Below are 17,442 nucleotides of genomic sequence, written 5' to 3'. Positions count from 1 at the left end.
CTGCAGGAAGATGAGCCAGGCAGCGGAGTGAAGAATAGACTGGAGCGGTGCGAGAGAGGAGGAAGGGAGGTCAGAGAGAAGGCTGACACAGTAGGCTAGCCGGGATATAACGAGAGCCCGTAGCAGTAAGGTAGCCATTTGGGTGTAGAGGAAAGGGCGGATCTTGGCGATATTGTAAAGGTGAAACCGGCAGGTCTTGGTAACGGATAGGATGTGTGGGGTGAACGAGAGAGACGAGTCAAGGATGACACCCCAAGCCACCTTTCCAATCGGATCCTCACGATTATTAGATTGTAAATCCTCTGTGGCATCTTTTGCTTTCTCTGCACGGGCTGTACATACAAAGTGTTTAATCAATTCCACTGATTGATAACGGCTCATGGTGGAAAGTAGGGATTGTTGCTGACTGAACTTCCTATGTGTGTTGTTCTTCCCCTTGTGGGAAGAACAGGGCTGCTGTCTTGCAGCAGCTTTAACGTAATAAAATGAACAAAAGCCACTTCCCTTACTCTCTGGCAGCCGTCTAAGGGGAAGCATTGTCTAGTGGTGAATATTGACATTAAAAAAAAGCATCGACGGAAACAGCTGACTTCCTCCAGGGTGTGGGCCCTACCACAGCTCTGTTCCAACCAAGCCCAGCAGGTCTAACCCCAGCCCCTCGGGACTCCCAGATGCACTTGCCGGAAAAAAAGTCTTAAATCCACTGGGTGCTCGAGAGACTTCATTGGCAGGGGTGGGATAGGTCTATGCAGCTGGAAATAACTGGATCATCAAAGCAAGGATTTTACGTTCTCTGGCCTGGGCTGGCTCCATGTGTTCCATTCACCACCTCCACAAAGGTAGGTATCCAGAGGCAAACAGAACGAAGTGGGGTCGAACGGACTGTCTGTGGTGCCTTCTCTTTCCAATTGGCTGGAATTCCAGTTCGCTGAGATCTGTTCCTCAGAGTTCCCCTCCCGAGGCACCACTGGACCTACTGCAAGTGGCATCCACCTCCTCCTGGAAGCCATCCCAGATTAATCTGGGCTCATACCCAGTTTTTCTACTCCTCAAAACCTCTGGAAATATTTCAAACCCAACCTCCCATAATGGCCGGTGTGTCACCGTGCCTGTATCGTGCTCAGATCTGAGGCGGGGAATCATATCTACTATATGAAATGGTATTTGTTTAAATGCCAAGCAATGTACAAACAAGATAAACATGGACACGTGGGATTTACAATCTAAGAGAATAGCTATTGAATCCCCTCGAATCAAGATCTCTAGACTTTGAACGTGTTGGGGGGCAGGGAATGTTTATTGCACTTTCCCAAGCATATAGAAAGTAAATAACAATTTAAGTGCTTACTATGTGGCAAGCACTATACTGGAATAATACACTGGAATAATAAATACGATTGAATGAATGAAGCGATACAGCAGCCCAGGTTCTCCAAATCCTGGGCCACGCTGCTTTCCTGCTATCCTACTGAACTCCCAAGTTCACCCTGAGCCCCAGTTAAAAGGAGAATTCCTGTACAATGACATCTGTGGTGCAAGTATTTTAAGATACACAAGTGGTCCAAAAAGAGTAAGCGCTCAAAAAACACCATTGATTAAGGAGAGGATTGTTCTTCCTGCCTCTGGTCTCAGTGCAGTGACCCTCAGCATCAGTAATATTATTGGATAATAATATTATCGGCAAAGGATACACAAGGTTGGGGACGTTGCCTTCCTCAGTACAAACTCACCAAGATTCCCCCAACCCTCCCTTGTGCCCTTAGTTTCCCCCATCTCAGCGCCAATGAGCTGACAGAGATGCCAACTCTGTCTAATATCCGGAAAAGTTAGCAGCCACTGGGATCCGAGGAATTTTGATTCAGTCATCCCACCCTCCTTGACGCCTAGCCAAGGCAAGACCCACATGCACTTCATTTTAATGAATCTTTTAATGAGTGAGCTGCATCACGTCTACAGGTTAATACTTCCACGTTAGAAAACGGCTCGTCACCCCCACCAACTACTTCTCCCACCCCAGAGATTTGACTGGGGCTTGAGTCGTAAATAAGAAAAGCTAAAAGCAAACCCACCCTGTAGAGCCCACATGTGAAACAGTCACCATTCGCCTGCGCACACAAGAGTCCAGTTCATAAGTGCTTCTGCGGTCGGGGGGGAGGGACCGGGATGAAAGACCTTAGGTCACAGAGGAACCAGGCAGTAACTTTGGCTGTGTACGGCTCCCGACAGCTAAGCACTGTGGGGTTGACCGTCCGAGGGAATAGTTCTGAGTGTGAGTTCCGAAAGGCTTCCAAATTCATACTACATGATTTCCATCTGAACGTGATTCCTGCTCTTCAAGTTCATTGTGGGGGGAGGGTCAAGGCTATGAAGGCCCAGAAGAGGTTCTAAAAATGTGAAATATGGAAGCCTCCCTGGACCTTCCCTACCTGCTGGTTTAAAAGGAGAATTCCTGTGCAATAACATCTGTTGTGCAAGTATTTTAAAAATGCCTAAACACACAATGAGCAGAGGTGGGTGGGGTGGACCGCCCTGACTCCCAGAGGGGAAGAGAGATAAAAATCACAGCTTCAGACTGCGCCTCTCTCCTCTTCCATCTTACAAAGATGGAGAACTGGAAGCGGAAGTCCGAAGCCAACAAGACTGTAGTGTCTACAGGGGTCAGATCCAGGGAGCGACCGAGACAGTTTCAAAACCAAAGCGGACTCCCCATCCCTAAACGCTGGCAAGTTTAATCCTCATCCACTCGGCCTTGGGGGTGTTCCATCTCCAGGAACGATGTCGATGTCCAATTCCATTGACCATGACGATCATCTTGTGCTTGGCGTACCGTCCTCTCTCACAGTCCACGGGACCCGCGTGTGTGGGGGCCAAAGGGAGGGCAACGAGAAGAGTTAAATTCTACATGGCTCGCAAGATTCTACATAGGAGGGGTGCTGGGTTATAGCTGCCAAAATGTCCATAACAAGGCCTTAGGTTCAAGGACCTTGGCGGGGCCCCAGCGACAGCCTCTCACACACACGTAAACACACACACACACATCCACACTGTCCCGACGACAACCAGGGTCTAAACAGGAAGCACCACTGGTGCAGGTGGAGGGGAGGAGGGGGGCAAGGATTCTCCAAATCCAGATTCATCCATCTATGCTGGAGGAGGTGAGAGGCAGTGCTGAGAAGAGTCTTCTCCTCCACTTGTCCTGGAACATTCAGGTTCCAAGGGGAAAAGTCAGACTGAGCAAGGCATGTGGTCAGAAGACTGATGGTGGTCCTGAGGCATAAGGCATGGGGTTTCCATCTGTGATAATGGCTGGCGGGGGAGGCTGCGGAAATGGTCCACAGTTCTAGCCCCACTTTTCCTGGAGAGCCAGAGGTAGGGAGAAAAGGAAGGGGGAGGGGAGGGGTGGGGAGGGAGGGGGCGCGGCACGAGTCCTGCTCTCCCGGCCCTTCAGAAGTCCTTGAGGCGGCTGTACATCTCCCGTTTGCTCCTCTCCCCTGCCCAGGTCCGGCTCTTGAGGCGGAATCGCTTCAGATCTTCCTTGAAGTCTTCGTGATTCATGGGCCGGTAGCCCTGAGGCTCGCAGAAGGCCTGGAAACAGAGAGGAAGGGATGTCACCCCAGCTACCCTTCCCCAAGCCCCCAGCCCTCGATCGGCGCTCAACCGTCCAGCCACAGCCACAGCCCGCCACTTACTTGGAACTGGGGGAAGAATTCCTTGTAGCCGCCCTTGAGCACGTACATCTCGGGATAATGCAGGTTGGGATAGTCATTGGTCGCTCGGTCTTTCTCCCTGACAAATCGACACCTGAAGAAAATGAGAAGAAATAGAAGCATAAAATGACATCGGGAAAATGAGGTTTTTTTGTCTCCCCCAGGACTCACGGTTGAATGCCTTCCAACTGTAGGCAGGCCAAGGAAAGCGCCAGCCCTATCCCCAGCCTCCTTTGTCTCCTCTGGCAGTCAGCCCTGCCTCCCCAAATCCTCTACTACGAGGAGAGGGTGGATGATGGCCTTAACCCGCATGACGGAGCACCTCCAACTTACATCCGGGGTCCCCGCTCAGACGAAAATTCACAGTGGAAGATCAGAATCACTCTCTTCTCTTTCTTCTGGGGAACAATCGGCTCCCTCAGCAGGAAATTCTCGACGTCCTGTTCCAGGGGTAGGTTGACGGCACCCTGTGGACACAGCACATCGGGATTCATCCAAGCCGCCGGGCTGTATTTCGTTCTACACTTCCCCCTCCCCATTTATGTGTGTGCTGGTATTTTAGTGTCTGTCTCCCCCGAGAGAGCGTAAGATCCTTGAGGGCAAAAATTGTGTACTCTCCCAAAAGAGCCCCGGAGCGAGTCTGCACTCAATCAATACTGCCAGTGGAGTAGCCCACCCATCACTCCAAGAATCCCCAGGCAGGCAAAATACCTTGATGTGACCTCCTTCGAATTCGTAAGGGTATCTGCAGTCCACGATGATACACTTCTCGATGATGTTGCTGAACTTGTCCGTCAGCACGGCCACCATCTGCAGGGCAGAAGAGAAAGGAGGGGAAGAAGTCATGGTCCATCCTCAGGGCTGTCCCCACCCCGCCCCAGCCCCTGTCCCCATGGCAGCCTCCTCACCGTTTCTGAAGAGATGTATTTGAGGTCCTGATGCCGCCCATCCACTGTCTGTAGCAGGTAGGCCTGAGAGGGAAATAAAAGGCCGATTCAATGCCCGTCCTCCCATTTCTCCCTTGCAGCGCTCCCTGCCGAGCACCTCCATGGCCCCCCATCATCCCGGGCATCGAGGCAAGTAAGACCCTGAGGGACCTCCCTGACCCCACCCCTTCCGGTACCTTGGAGTAGTCGCCAATCAGTTCTCTCCGGTCGTTATCTAGAAAGTTCTCAATTTCATCGTGGCACAGAGATTTAGAGCGCAGGATTCGTGCTCTCTGGAAAAGGCAAGAGCAAAAGCTGCTTAGAGAGGATCCCGACGACACCCCTTCCCCAAGGAGCTCCTGAGCCTCTGGTGGGCTGGCTCCTGAAACCCCACCTCCCTCAGGAAGCCTTCCACCTACCGGTTCCTCCTCTGCCTTTTCACAGGCTGGGGAGGTGATGCTCTTCCTTCGCTTGGTCTTGATGGGCGTGTCCCTGTCCTGGGGCCGGTCCAGCCTCTTCAGGATGGGGCGGATGGCACTGCTGGGCATGGAGGGTGAGCGGAAGAGGCGGCGGCACTTGCTGTGCATGACTAAGTCCTTTGGGGATGGGAGACGGATGAACGTTAATCAGCGGTACTGACGGACAGCGCTCACCGCATGCAGAGTTGGAACTGGTGGATGCATTCCCTGCCCTCCAGGAGCTTTCGGTCTAGGGGAAAAGGACTCTCCTCTGCAGAAGCCCACTACAGGGACAGGTCGGCTTTTTCTGGGGCCTGAGGCTCCCTTACCTCTTTCTTCCCGACAAGGGGTGCAGTGAGCAAACTTTCCATTCCGAAGGGGACATCGTCGTCATCATTCTGGAAGTCACAGGGCAGAGACGTCAGTACTAGCGCTCGATAACCCAGTTCCGGAGCCTCCCTCCGACTTTCCGTTCCGACCTCCTCTACCCCGGTGCAGCCCCTGTACTCAAGGGGCAGCAGTGACTGCCCCTTCAGCCACGTGGCTGGGCATCCAGGAAGGTCACAGAAACTCCTGGAAGTGGAGGTGGGATCCCCGACCTCTTCGCTGCGGGGTCTCTCCACCCCGGACGGCCTACCTGACCTCTAGGTTCTTACCTCATCCTCCTGTTGGCTGTGATCTAATTCTAGCTCAAAATCTTCGGACATCGCTAGCAACTGAAAATCTTCTTCCAGGCTGTCATCTACCTCAGTGTGGCCTTCCGGGCAGACCCTCAGGCCTTTACAGGGCGGACTTCCATTTACCTTCAGGTCTTGCTCGAGAATGTCCATAAATCCGTCATCGCCCTCGTCCACCAGGATCGAGGTGAGCGAGCAACGGCGCAGGCACATGGGGCTGGCGGCCTCGTCCTCAGCCTCACTTCGCTCTGGACTGCAGAACTGCAGCAGTGGGGAGGAAGGGGACAGAGAAGATGTGAAGATTCTGGCACCGGAGACACTCCCTCCTCCGTTCCCAACCGACTCGGCCCAACCGTGGGATGTGAGGCCCCTCAAGCTTGGAAAGACGAGGAAAGACTCGGTCTATCCCCATGCCTCCAGGCAGGCGTCTTCTCCCACTCTCTTCTGTATCGCCCAGTCTTGCTCCCTTTGTTCTTCCCCTCTCCCAGCCTCAGAGAACTTATGTACATATCTGTAATTTATTTACATGTATTAATGTGCCCCCCCCCCCCCAGACTGCAAGCCCATTGTGTGCAAGGAATTTATTGTGGTACAGTAATGTACTTATTTCAGTGCTCTGCACACAATTAATGTGATTCAATAAATTTGAGTGAATAAATGAATGACTCCCCAACAGCCCCGCCCCACGGAGTCGGGCCTCTGGTGTGGAAAACCAAAGATTTCAGGGCCTGTCCCATTGCCATTTGGCAGGGTTAAAGTCTCCACGATGCCCTAGATATCACTCTCTCTCTCCCTCTGCCTCCCCGCCCAGACCACGTCCCTGGAAGCTCCCCATCCTGCTGTACCATCAGATCAGGTGCCGAGTTCGGTCTCTGGGCAAACGCATCCCTCCGGCTGGCCGAGTCGACGGCATGCGGACGGCTGCGGGCCGTGGGGCGGGTGGGCATCTTGAACACAAACCCTTCCTGCGTGATTGGGGTCGGGATTTACTGAAGCCCACCAAGCCCTGCTCCCCAGCCCAGTCCTCAGCCTGCCGGCCAACCCTCCCACCCGGATGTCAGCCCTCTCACTCCCGCTCACACTCACATTCTCCTTGTTGTCCCACAGACTGGCCTGCTTGTGTTCTGGGCCATCCACAGGAGAGGGAGGCAGGTTTCTGGCGTTGGTAATGTTCTTCAGAGCGGGACTGGAGCCCAGAAGTCTCATCTGAAACACAGAAACTCACATCAGAAACTCATCTGAGATGAAGAGTCGATCCCGAAACCCTCCACTCGCAGCATGAGTCCGGACACGGCCGCAACCTATCCCCCAAGCTTTCCCCGCCAGCCCCAGCCTCGCCGGTTTCCTCCAAAAGGTGGCCCCACCAGGCTACCATTTCCTGTTCTTGTTCTGCAACCTCCAAGAGGACTTACCGGCAGGGACTGGATCCTTCTGATGGGAAACTTATTACTGCAAGAGGAAACAGAAACACAGGTCAGAGCTGGAAACCATCGAGTGTCATGTCCTGCCGTTCCCCACCCCCGACTCCCCTCACAAGGCAGAGCGACTCCCCTCTAGGTCCTTGGGGACCTAGATAGTTCACTGGGGGCAAAGAGAGCTTGGGTGTCCTGTGGGGAGCGAGATGCTCCAGAGAAGCAGCGGCTCTGGTCTGCCCCCGCCACCTTACGAACGCCACGGAGGGGGCAGAGAAAGGGCCAGGAGCACACGGTTACTTGGGAGAGGAGAAAGGATGGGAAACAGGGGGATGAGGGATTTGAAATCGGCCAATTACCCAGGGAATTTGGAAGTTCGAAGGAATGACAGCGATACTTACTCTCTAATGACTCTGCCCGATTCCTGAATTGCTTTCTCAAAGCTGAAAATGAAAATTAGATAGATCATGGGTTCTGATGCCAGCTCTGCCAGTTGTCTGCTGGGTGACCCTGGACAAGTCACTTTACTTCCCTCTGCCTCAGTTACCTCATCTCTAAAGCGGGGGAATTGAAACCCTGAGCCCCACATGGGACTGTGCCCAACCCAAGTTGCTTCCGGCTCAGTGGAAAGAGCCTGGGCTTCGGAGTCAGAGGTCATGGGTTCGACTCCCAGCTCTGCCACTTGTCAGCTGTGTGACTGTGGGCGAGTCACTTAACCTCTCTGTGCCTCAGTTACCTCATCTGTAAAATGGGGATTAACTGTGAGCCTCACGTGGGACAACCTGATTACCCTGTATCTATCCCAGTGCTTAAAACAGTGCTCTGCACATAGTAAACGCTTAACAAATACCAACATTATGATTCCCCTGTGTCTACCCCAGCGCTTAGAACAGTGCTCTGCACATAGTAAGCGCTTAACAAATACCAACATTATTATTATTATTATCCACCCTAGTGCTTCGTACAGCGCCTGGCACATAGTAAGCACCGAACAGGTATCAGGGGTTCAGCCCTTCTCCACAAACGCTCTCTCCAGGCTGCCGCTGCAACTCGCTCCGGATCGATATTCACTGGGGGCAATCCTTGGGCAGGGCACATCGGCCCGCCCCATCCCTCCCACCACCATTGGGAGTGAGGGGGCTGGGGCTGCCCCAGCAGGGGAGCAGCGGGGGCTCCCGCCTGGCATTTCTAAAGACCATTCGCGAATAAAGTTCTCCAGGGGCAAAGAAACAGAGGAAAGGGACGGAGGGGGGAGGCAGAGGAAGCAGCTGGAGGCTTTTGCAACTCCCCCCTCCTCAAGCCCAGTCACGGTCACCATGGTGACACCAGCAGCCCTCCCGTCTTCCACCTGTATGCAGATTGGATCCCCCTCCTGCCACGCTCTGCCATATGGGTCCATAAAAGGCATCACGCCGACCCTGGCAGCTGGCCAGCCCTTTCAAAGGCGCGTGCCCCCCCTTCCCCCAGTGTCGGCGACACTGGGGGCGGGGAGGGAACGTGAGAGGAAGGAGAATGGGAAGGGGCAGAGCCTTCCAGGCTCCCCGACCCTGGGCCCACTCCACAGAACACCCTAGGCTCCTCTTCAGCCCCACATCTTTCCCCTGGCCATAAGCCCTATCAGAGCGGAGAAGACCCCAGATGAGGCCGAGAGGGAGTTTAATCCTCGCCTGGCTCTTCTCCCCGACCTCCCCAGCCCACCCTACTGCCCTAATTAACCGCAGCACGGCTGTCTACAAAGGGAATTAAAACACAATTAAGGGTGTCCTTTCTGACCAAGCAGACTCCTGCAGGAATTCACCGATCTCCTCCCCTTAACCACCGCTTCCCCCTGTGCTTCTAAAAGACCCAGGGAGTGAGGAGGCCAGCTGAGGAATTCTGACAGATGTTCCTTTTCAGCTCGCCCGCCTATAGGAGGGCTGGAAGGCAGGGAGGGACATTTGGCAAAAGCCACTCAGAACCACCTGCCCCTTCCTCCCCGCCCCCCACCGCCCACCTGCCCTCAAAATGACATCTCCTCTCCACTTCCTGCAAACTGCCAGAGCAGGTGCAGGGGCAGGGGATCTGGAGGCGTGCCCAAGAAGGGTGGGAAAGCAGAAAGTAAATTTCTGCCACCCGGGTGAGAGATGCTGACTGCGGTCTCCACTAGCCAAAGATCCCGATCATTAAGGCCCATAAATACCTTCTCCCACCTTAGGGATCTGGATATTTCGGGGAGGGCCTTCTTGGCCAGAAACATTCGGCTCCTCGTGGTCAAAGTGTATTTTTTAGACCTGAATTACCCAGACGGTTCCCTCCAGCCTTTCCTCTTTCCCACACTCCCATTTAAATAACCTCGTTAATACATCAACTAGGCTTCCAGGGGCTCGGGTGACATATTAACCCAAACCATCACTGACCCCTGGGGACTCCTGGATCCTGGGGCTCCCAGCCAAATCATCTAATTTGGAGGGGAGGGGTTAGAGGTTCAGCTCCCCGCGCCGATGCCCCCCTTCAGTTTCCTGTCATGGTTACCCTTCCAGGACCGGGCCCACAGTGCTCGCTGGCAGGGTAGGGTGTGTTTTTTTCAAAAAAGTTTCCTATCCGTTGCCTTTTGACTTCCTGTTTTGAAAACAAAAGCCTCCGCCTCAGCGGCCCTGCCCAGCCCAAGCTCATGGATCAGAGCTGCAATACTAGTAAAGACACACCCATGGTCCATCCTCTTCTGGACCGGGCTTCCCGCCGGCTGTTCCCTTGAACAGCTGACAGCTGCCCTCCCCTCTCCCCATCAACTCAGAGTGACAGCTGGGCGAGAACCCCGCCCCATCCTATGCGCAATGGAGGTTGGAGTGGTCCTCTAACTTCTAGGCTGGAGTGTTGGCTTCCCTTTCAGATCCTCCATGTCCAATCCAAGACTAGGTGACAAGTGCCCTGCCAGCTCCTTCACTCCTCCTGCCACTGGCCTGGGGGACTAGGCTGGCTGGGAAGGAAGCAAGCTGTTGCGTCGCAGGTCCACATAGCTCCCTCCAAGTCAGTCAAGTCACGCTCGCGCACACCCCCATTTACCCCTACTCCGGGTCACTCCGGCTCTACCGCCCTGCTCTCCCCCCAGAACTGAAGTTGCGTCTGGCAGAGCAGAAACGGACACCTTCCTGGTTATGACCCCACGATGGGTCCCAGTCCCTCTCCTGCCTCCACACAAACACTCCCCATCACACCCTTTCCACTGTTTTAGGGAATGGGGGATTCAGACCCCTATATCCAGCCCCAAAGGGATCCACTTAGGCCTGAGTCATCCAGATTCAGGGAGGCGCAGAGTCCCGACGCCATGCTGGGGACGGAAAAGAAGAAAATCTTTACTTACGCTTCTTCCTGGGCCTGGGGATCCAGCTGGCTGGGGGAATCCAAACAGACACCTGGGCCAACAGAGAAGGTGACGTTTACTCAACACAGAATTTAGGGCCCCACAAAACTCGGGAAAGAAACACAGGATGAGGCCCAGTCCCTTGATCCTCCTCCCCGTTGACATCTCTGGTGTCCAAACAGCTTAAGCGATCTCTACGGGAAGGACCAGCAGGGTGAGAGATAGTGGCCAGTGAGCGGAGGAGCTGGGGACCCAGCCCTGCTCCCTCCTTGGCCAGTAGGGTGATAAGCAGGGCCGCCTTTATCTGCAGGAGGCCTGCTGGGCAGGCCCCAGTTTCTCACCTCCCTGGGGCCCCAGAGCTGAAGTTTGCATTTCAGATAGATGGTTTAAGTCCAGTCGGAAGCTTTGAGTTAGGAAGGGATTTTAAGGGCAGGGAGGGGCCGAGTGCTTAGGAGGATTTCCCCAAACCGAACCCTTCTGCTCCAACCCTGATTCCCTCCCCTATCTCAATGGTCCCCCCCAACTCCAGCTCCACCCCAACCCCGGGCCCTGCTCCCTGGCTGTCCAGCCTCAGCCAGGCAGCCATCCCACTCCAAGCAGGCATCTCACCACTCACCTCCATCAGAAGACTCAGAGGTCACAGACTCCTGAGAGAGAAAGGTTCTCCGGTTCCTGAAGGTCAGGTCCCTCTTCCGGCTCTTCGGGGTCTCACTGTTACTGCAGGAGGAATGAGGGGGAGTCAGGACTTTCTCATTGCACCGGCCCCCCCGACAACTGTAGGGTAAGAGGGTTGCTTTTCCCTGCCTGAATAGCTTATTACAGGAAACCAAAGGCAGGGAGTAGCCCCGGTTAGGGGAGGGGCTTCCTTCACACGGGTGGTCTCCTCAAACACTAAGCCGTTTGCCCTCGAAGACTAAGCGCCTTCTTACTTTCAGACAAGTGTGGGTGGGCAGAAGGTGACCAATCACCGGCCCCGGGAAAGGAGAAATCAGAACTCAGGGAAGGAAAAGAAATATAGGGTGCATGAGGAACCCATCTCAACATTAGAATATGGGTAGGGATGCACACATCTGAGTCACGACACCCAGGGAGAGATAGGCTGGTGTGCCTCTCCTTGAAGGGCTCAAGCTTTAAGTCACCACTACGTTCTATCCGGAGCCGGGTGCAGGGGGGAGGAAGAGGGGCGGGGAAGGGTGCCCTTCCAGGAGATTCCCGGGGTTTATATCCACCCCTCTTCCCGGAACCATTAGCCACAGGCCGGAGGCTGGGTGGGCCCAGGAGGGGTTTTTGAAGGGTACATTTTGAACGTTCGGGGAACCCTTGGGCCTCGGGGCACAATTGCCAAGTATTTATAAGCGACACACCCCTTCCATCAGCCAGTATCCTGTCGACCAAGGTCTGGGCCACCACCCCTGAAACTGGACACGGACACACACACCCTCCCCTCCCAGCACCAGAAGCAGCAAACTCGCCCCCTCCCCTTAAAAACTCTGCCTTCGGGCAGCAAGTCAAGTCCTCCAAGCGATTAGCGAGGTGGTGATTGCTCCCGGTCAGAGATAGAGCAGGCTGGGCTCCGGCCCCGGGCTGGTTAGGGGAAAAGAAGAGGAGGGCGGTCTAGGGAGGGCAGGAGGAGGGACACACACACCCAAAGAGCCCAATTAAAAGTTCCATACGAAGGCGGGAGGTGGCTCAAAGGGAAAACGCATTCCAAAAGAATTCCTTCTATCGCCCCGACCCCCAAAGGTGGAGGAAGGGTACAGAGCCTGCTAAATGCGGCCAGGAATGGATTAGGGCGACTGGGTTTCCAAAAAATAGCACAATTCCGAGTGGGCCCCGGCTCGTCTCCTCAGCGGGTGGAGGAGGGTCTAGGATCCGATGCCCCCTGAAGATGGGGGCCCTGAGTGCCTTTCTCCCCTACTCTAGAGCTCCCAGGGTGGTGGGGAAAAGAGGAAGCCAGATGGGGGGTGGTGCTGATCCCGACCAGCAACCGGTGGGCACAACCTCTCCAGAGGGGCTCCGGATTGCGGCCAGCTTGGCTCCTTGCGGCATAAAACCCATTAAGCCTCGGAGAGCTTTAAGGACACGAGAGGGACGGCTACTCTCTCCAATCCGGCCACATGGCCCCCGGCCCCAAACTAGGCCACTGGTCCAACTAGGCCTTAAATGCCTCCTTGGTCTCTCCGGGTTGTGGAGGGAATTCCTCTCCTCGCAACGATAAAGTGTGAAGGAAGAGTAAAGAACTAAAACAAGGAGAGCAATGCCTCCCCCCCAAAACACACTCTCTCTCCCCCCCACAAGCAGGCCTCCGTGCCAGGGGTAAGTCTCCTACTCTTCCCATCTCCACCGCTCTCTCCAAAGTTGGCTTCCCTTCTGCCTTTCGTTTTTCTTTTTCCAAAGAGGGGGTGAGCCAGAGAAATGAACCTTCTTTCTCCTCCCGCGCCCCGACACAGGGCCACAAGTCGAGGCTTGCAGATGAGCCCCCCGCCCCCATCCCCACGCCGCCGACCACCCGAACCCCTCGCCCCCCAGCCCGCGATACCGCCGGCACTCACCTCCCTAGTCCGGTGAGACCGTCCATGTTCCGGGTGAGGTTGGTGACAGGAGAGTTGGTGACGGGTCCGGGATCCGGAGAACAGAAGAGGCCCCGGGCCGTGGGGAGGAGGGAGAGGCCCGACAGGCGGGGAGGCCTGGCGACCCCGCGGGCGGGGCTGAGCTCGTCCCACATCGCATCCAGCCGTCGCTCCATCGGCCGGCGAGGCCCCCCGCGGGAAACCCTGAGCCTCCGGGACGCGGATCGGCTCCAAAAAGCAAAGCGAGGGAGGTCAGAGCGGCATCCAGATGCGCCGGGCACAGCTGGCAGGGCCCGGGCCGCCGGCGGGGAAGATGCCCAAGGAAGCGAAAGGCCGGGGGATGATCCCGGGCGGCGGGGTGGCCTGCAGAGGAGCTGCCGGCGGTGGGAGCGGGAGCGGGAGCAAGCAAGCAAGCAAGCAAGCAGGCAAGCGGGAGAGCGAGCGTACAAGCCAGCAAGACCTGCCCCGGCCGACTCCTACTGCGCCCTGCGCCTCCGCCTCTCCTATTTATATTCGAAAAATAACAGGGGCCGCGGAGAGCGGGCGGCCAATGGGCGGAGTGAGGAGGCCGGACGCCGGGGCGGGCTCTGAGTTGGCGCCGAGGCTGGGAAAGCGGAGGTGCGAACCCCCGTAGCCACCTCCCTGCAAAAAAAAAAAAAAGACAACCCCCCCCCAAAAGAAAACAAATAGGAGAGGCCGGGAATTGGCACCGCGGGACGGCCACAGTGACCTCGTTCTGGTCAATTTATAAACCCAAATCCCCAATACATCGATTGATTCGCAGCCTGATTCTCAGAAGATTATAAAGAAAAGACTTTTGCAGGAAAGCGGTTAACCAGGTGCATTGCCCCCCTCCTCGCCTCCTTTCTCCACTATTCATTCATTCAATTGTATTTATTGAGCGCTTACTAGGTGCAGAGCACTACTAAGCACTTGGAATTCGGCAACAGAGAGAGACAATTCCTGCCCATTGACGGGCTCGCGATCTATTCGGGGGAGACAGACAGACAAAAACAATAGCAATAAATAGAATCAAGGGGATGTACCCCTCATTAACAAAATAAATAGGGGGATAAAAATATAGACAAATAAGCACTATTGCGAACTGGGGGAGCTGGGGCAGGGGGCACATGGCACACAGAACTTTTGTTGGGTTTTGTGGGCCGTGTCCCCCGTGAACCCGTGGTTGGGAGGAGATTGTGTCTCTCTGTCGCCGAACGGTAGAATCCAAGCGCTTGGGAGAGTGTTCTGCACATAGTGAGCGCTCAATAAATACGATTGAATGAATGACAAGGGGTCATCCTGGCTCGTTGGCCCCGGAATAGCGGAAAAAAGGAGGGTCCGGGACCCCATCGGGAACCACCGGCTCCGGGCACCGGGCCTTGGGCAGGGATTGTCTCTATTGCCGAATTGTCCATTCCGAGCGCTTAGTACGGTGCCCTGCACATAGTAAGCGCTCAATAAATACTATTGAATGAATCTGTTGTCGAATTGTTCGTTCCAAGCACTTAGTACAGTGCTTTGCACATAGTAAAAGCTCAATAAATACAACTGAATGAATTATTACATCACGGGCCCGAGATTCTCGGCCTGAACCTACGGGAAGGTCGGCCCCCAAACCTAAGACCACCTCTTCCTCCCTAACGTCCAGCGAGAAAGATGCAGGCGGCAAACAGCACAGAAGGGAGCCAAAATGGATGCCAACCTTTTCACTTTATAACTTTTATTCAAAGAGGGGCCCAGCCAGGGGACTCCCGGCCTTCCGGTTTCTCCCATCCCCTCCTCTCTTGGCAAGTCTCAATCTCAACCCTTTCCTGCTACACTCCACCAAAAAGGAAACCCCCAGACCCTGAGGCCCTGAAATTCAACTCTCTCTGGTCCCTCCCTACCCCTCCTTGAGTTTGAAAAGTCGTTGGTGTTCCAAACATTAATAGTAATAATAATGCTAGCATTTGTTAAGCAGTTACTATGTGCAGAGCACTGTTCTACAAGGTCATCAGGTTGTCCCCCGTGGGGCTCACAGTCTTCATCCCCATTTTACAGATGAGGTCACTGAGGTGCAGAGAAGTGAAGTGACTTGCCCGAAGTCACCCAGCTGACCAGCAGCGGGGCTGGGATTAGAATCCATGACCTCTGACTCCCAAGTCCGGGCTCTTTCCACTGAGCCACACTGCTATTGACTCTATCTACCTGTGTCCTTCTTCTGGTCTGGAACGCCCTCCCTCTTGGGATCTAACATCCTTATTGAAGGTACATCTCCTCCAAGAGGCCTTCCCGGATTAAGCCCACATTTTTCTCTTCTCCCACTCCCTTCTGCGTCACCTTTGCACTTCGATTTCCTCCTTTGATTCTCCTCTACCTCCATCCCACAGCACTCAGTACATATTTGTATTAATGTCCGACTCCCCCTCTAGTCTGTAAGCTTGTTGCATGTCCACCAATTCTTACATATGTATGTATATATATATTTATTCTCTCAAGCACTTAGTATAGTACTCTACACAGAGTAAGCACTCAATAAATTGGATTGATTGTTTGGACTGTAAGTCCGGTATGGACAGGGATAGTCTCTCTATTGCTGAATTGTACTTTCCAAGCATTTAGTACATAGCGCTCATGATTGGATGGATGAATGAATGACCATATAGCAAACAGTGCTGAACAAGTACCTGAGGGTGGTTGTGGAATCACAGTCTCTGGAAGAGTGAAGAAAATTGAAGACAACCATCTATCATGCATAGTTTCAAATCATGGCCTTGTATGGAAGCAAGATGACCCTGCAACGAAAACATTCAGTAGAAGAAAAGACTCAAAGGAGTTCACAAAGGAGGATTCTGTGATTTTATGAGAATTTCCCTTTAAATTCAAAAGTATTTTTCTTTAATACTTTAGTAAAGTCAGAATTTTAGTCCCTCACTGGGTTTCGAGGGGTGGTGTCTGGGGTAGAAAAAAGGGACCGGATAAACTCTGACTAGAGACAATTCCCCATGCAAATAACTGACGCACACAAAGAGCCGCTAAATCTGGCATTTCCTATTATAAGGATTGAACTTTCAGGAACACAGGCTGCGAACCAGGAGGGAACTTGTGTTCTAGTTTGTGTCTTCCCTTCACTGGATCTGATGGGGAAATATTATCAGTATCATCAACAGTGGCAGACCACTGTACTGAGCACCTCTACGTGCAGAGCACTGTAATAGTAAAGTCTGTTTTTTCCTCACAACATCCTTGTGTGGGCAGAGCGCCGAGCTGTATCCTGAGTATCCTGTAACTGTGGGCAGAGCGCTTCTGGGTCCCTGCCCTTGAGGAGTTTATGGTCTATTTGGGGAAGGCATGTGGACACAAATCACCAATCATACAATGAAAGGTGAAACATTTTGACATTTGATACAAATGTCAAAAACATATGTGATGATGAAAATGAAGAAGTAACTTTTCTTCCCCCCCCAAAAAAAACAACAAACCAAATAAAAACCACCTTGGAAATGGGTTGGTACTTCCTGTTCAGCGAGAAGCCAACGTCTGAGTGGGAACCAAAGTGGGAAAAGGTGATAACTGGGAACTTGGCATCTCTGTATTCACCTAATTGACTCTGCTGTATGAGCAGGCAAAATGACCCTCCCTCTCCCTTCTAGGCCTTTCCCAGCACCTGCCAAGGTCAGGGAGAATTTGGAATCACTCAGGGGTGAGAGATTTGTGTCCCCACTCCAGGCCTCGGGCCTCTGATTGGCAGGGGCGGGTGCTGGGCCTTGTAATGAATTGTGAACAGGGTATTAATTATTCCCTGAAAGGACTGGGGGAGGAAAAGTGCAGGCTTTAGTTGGAAAGCCAGGGTAGGACAAGGCTGGGGAGGGGTGGGCAGCTGTGTACCGTGTAACCTAGTGAAAGTAGCATAGGCCTAAAAGTCAGATCATCTGGGTACTAATCCCTGCTCCACTACTGGCTGGACAAGGCATGTAACTTCTCTGGGCATCAGTTTCCTCATCTGTAAACTGGGAATGAAATACGTGGTCATCTCCCTCCTACTTAGACAGTAGGCAGGGATAGAGTCCAACCTAATCAGGTTATCCAACCTACCCCAGCCCTACCTATCCTAGCCCTCTGTACAGGACTTGGCAGGTAGTAAGCGCTGAATACATTTTATTATTATTATTATTGTTGTTGTTTAGTAAAAGAGACCTAATTTGGGGTCTTTCCAGTTGCACTCAGCAGGCCCTCAGGTTGGTTGCTGGGTTGAGCAAGGCTGGTAGTCCAGTCCTGAGGGGGAAATGTTGACTTTACCCCTGCAGCTGGGAACCGGGGGACTCTGGTGGAGCTGGAACCATTTCCTAAACACAGGACCCCATGCTTAG

The 17,442-nt window shown here is 53.7% G+C and overlaps 1 protein-coding gene across 2 annotated transcripts; it reads right to left on the bottom strand.

Moving 5' to 3' along the window:
* Positions 1-1,909: 1,909 nt before the first annotated feature.
* CDC25B (cell division cycle 25B) lies at positions 1,910-13,578 on the bottom strand. 2 transcript variants are annotated; one of them, XM_007668333.4, is made up of 16 exons: positions 13,073-13,578; positions 11,137-11,237; positions 10,521-10,572; positions 7,582-7,623; positions 7,181-7,217; positions 6,855-6,974; positions 6,614-6,733; positions 5,895-6,029; positions 5,421-5,489; positions 5,053-5,229; positions 4,831-4,926; positions 4,616-4,678; positions 4,419-4,517; positions 4,041-4,174; positions 3,690-3,801; positions 1,910-3,585 (listed from the first exon to the last, which is right to left on the bottom strand). In XM_007668333.4, the coding sequence occupies exons 1-16, from the start codon at positions 13,264-13,266 to the stop codon at positions 3,445-3,447; spliced, it is 1,692 nt and encodes a 563-aa protein (XP_007666523.1). In that variant the 5' UTR covers positions 13,267-13,578; the 3' UTR covers positions 1,910-3,444. The 2 variants fall into 2 exon arrangements, with proteins under 2 accessions (XP_007666523.1, XP_007666524.1); XM_007668334.4 differs by lacking the exon at positions 6,614-6,733 and having other exon boundaries at positions 13,073-13,577.
* Positions 13,579-17,442: the final 3,864 nt, after the last annotated feature.

This window comes from Ornithorhynchus anatinus, chromosome 18, assembly GCF_004115215.2.
Source record: "Ornithorhynchus anatinus isolate Pmale09 chromosome 18, mOrnAna1.pri.v4, whole genome shotgun sequence".
Classification (NCBI taxonomy): domain Eukaryota; kingdom Metazoa; phylum Chordata; class Mammalia; order Monotremata; family Ornithorhynchidae; genus Ornithorhynchus; species Ornithorhynchus anatinus.
This window is presented reverse-complemented; position numbering and strand designations above follow the sequence as displayed.

What these genes read in the sequence shown, in the direction of transcription:
- CDC25B (XM_007668333.4), bottom strand. Translation starts at nt 13,266, where the DNA reads ATGGAGCGACGGCTGGATGCGATGTGGGACGAGCTCAGCCCCGCCCGC. An exon ending in ACTCGGCACCTGATCTGATG is followed by an intron (nt 6,030 to 6,613) that starts GTACAGCAGGAT and finishes CCACTGCTGCAG; the next exon opens with TTCTGCAGTCCAGAGCGAAG. An exon ending in TTCTCGAGCAAGACCTGAAG is followed by an intron (nt 5,490 to 5,894) that starts GTAAATGGAAGT and finishes TGTGACTTCCAG; the next exon opens with AATGATGACGACGATGTCCC.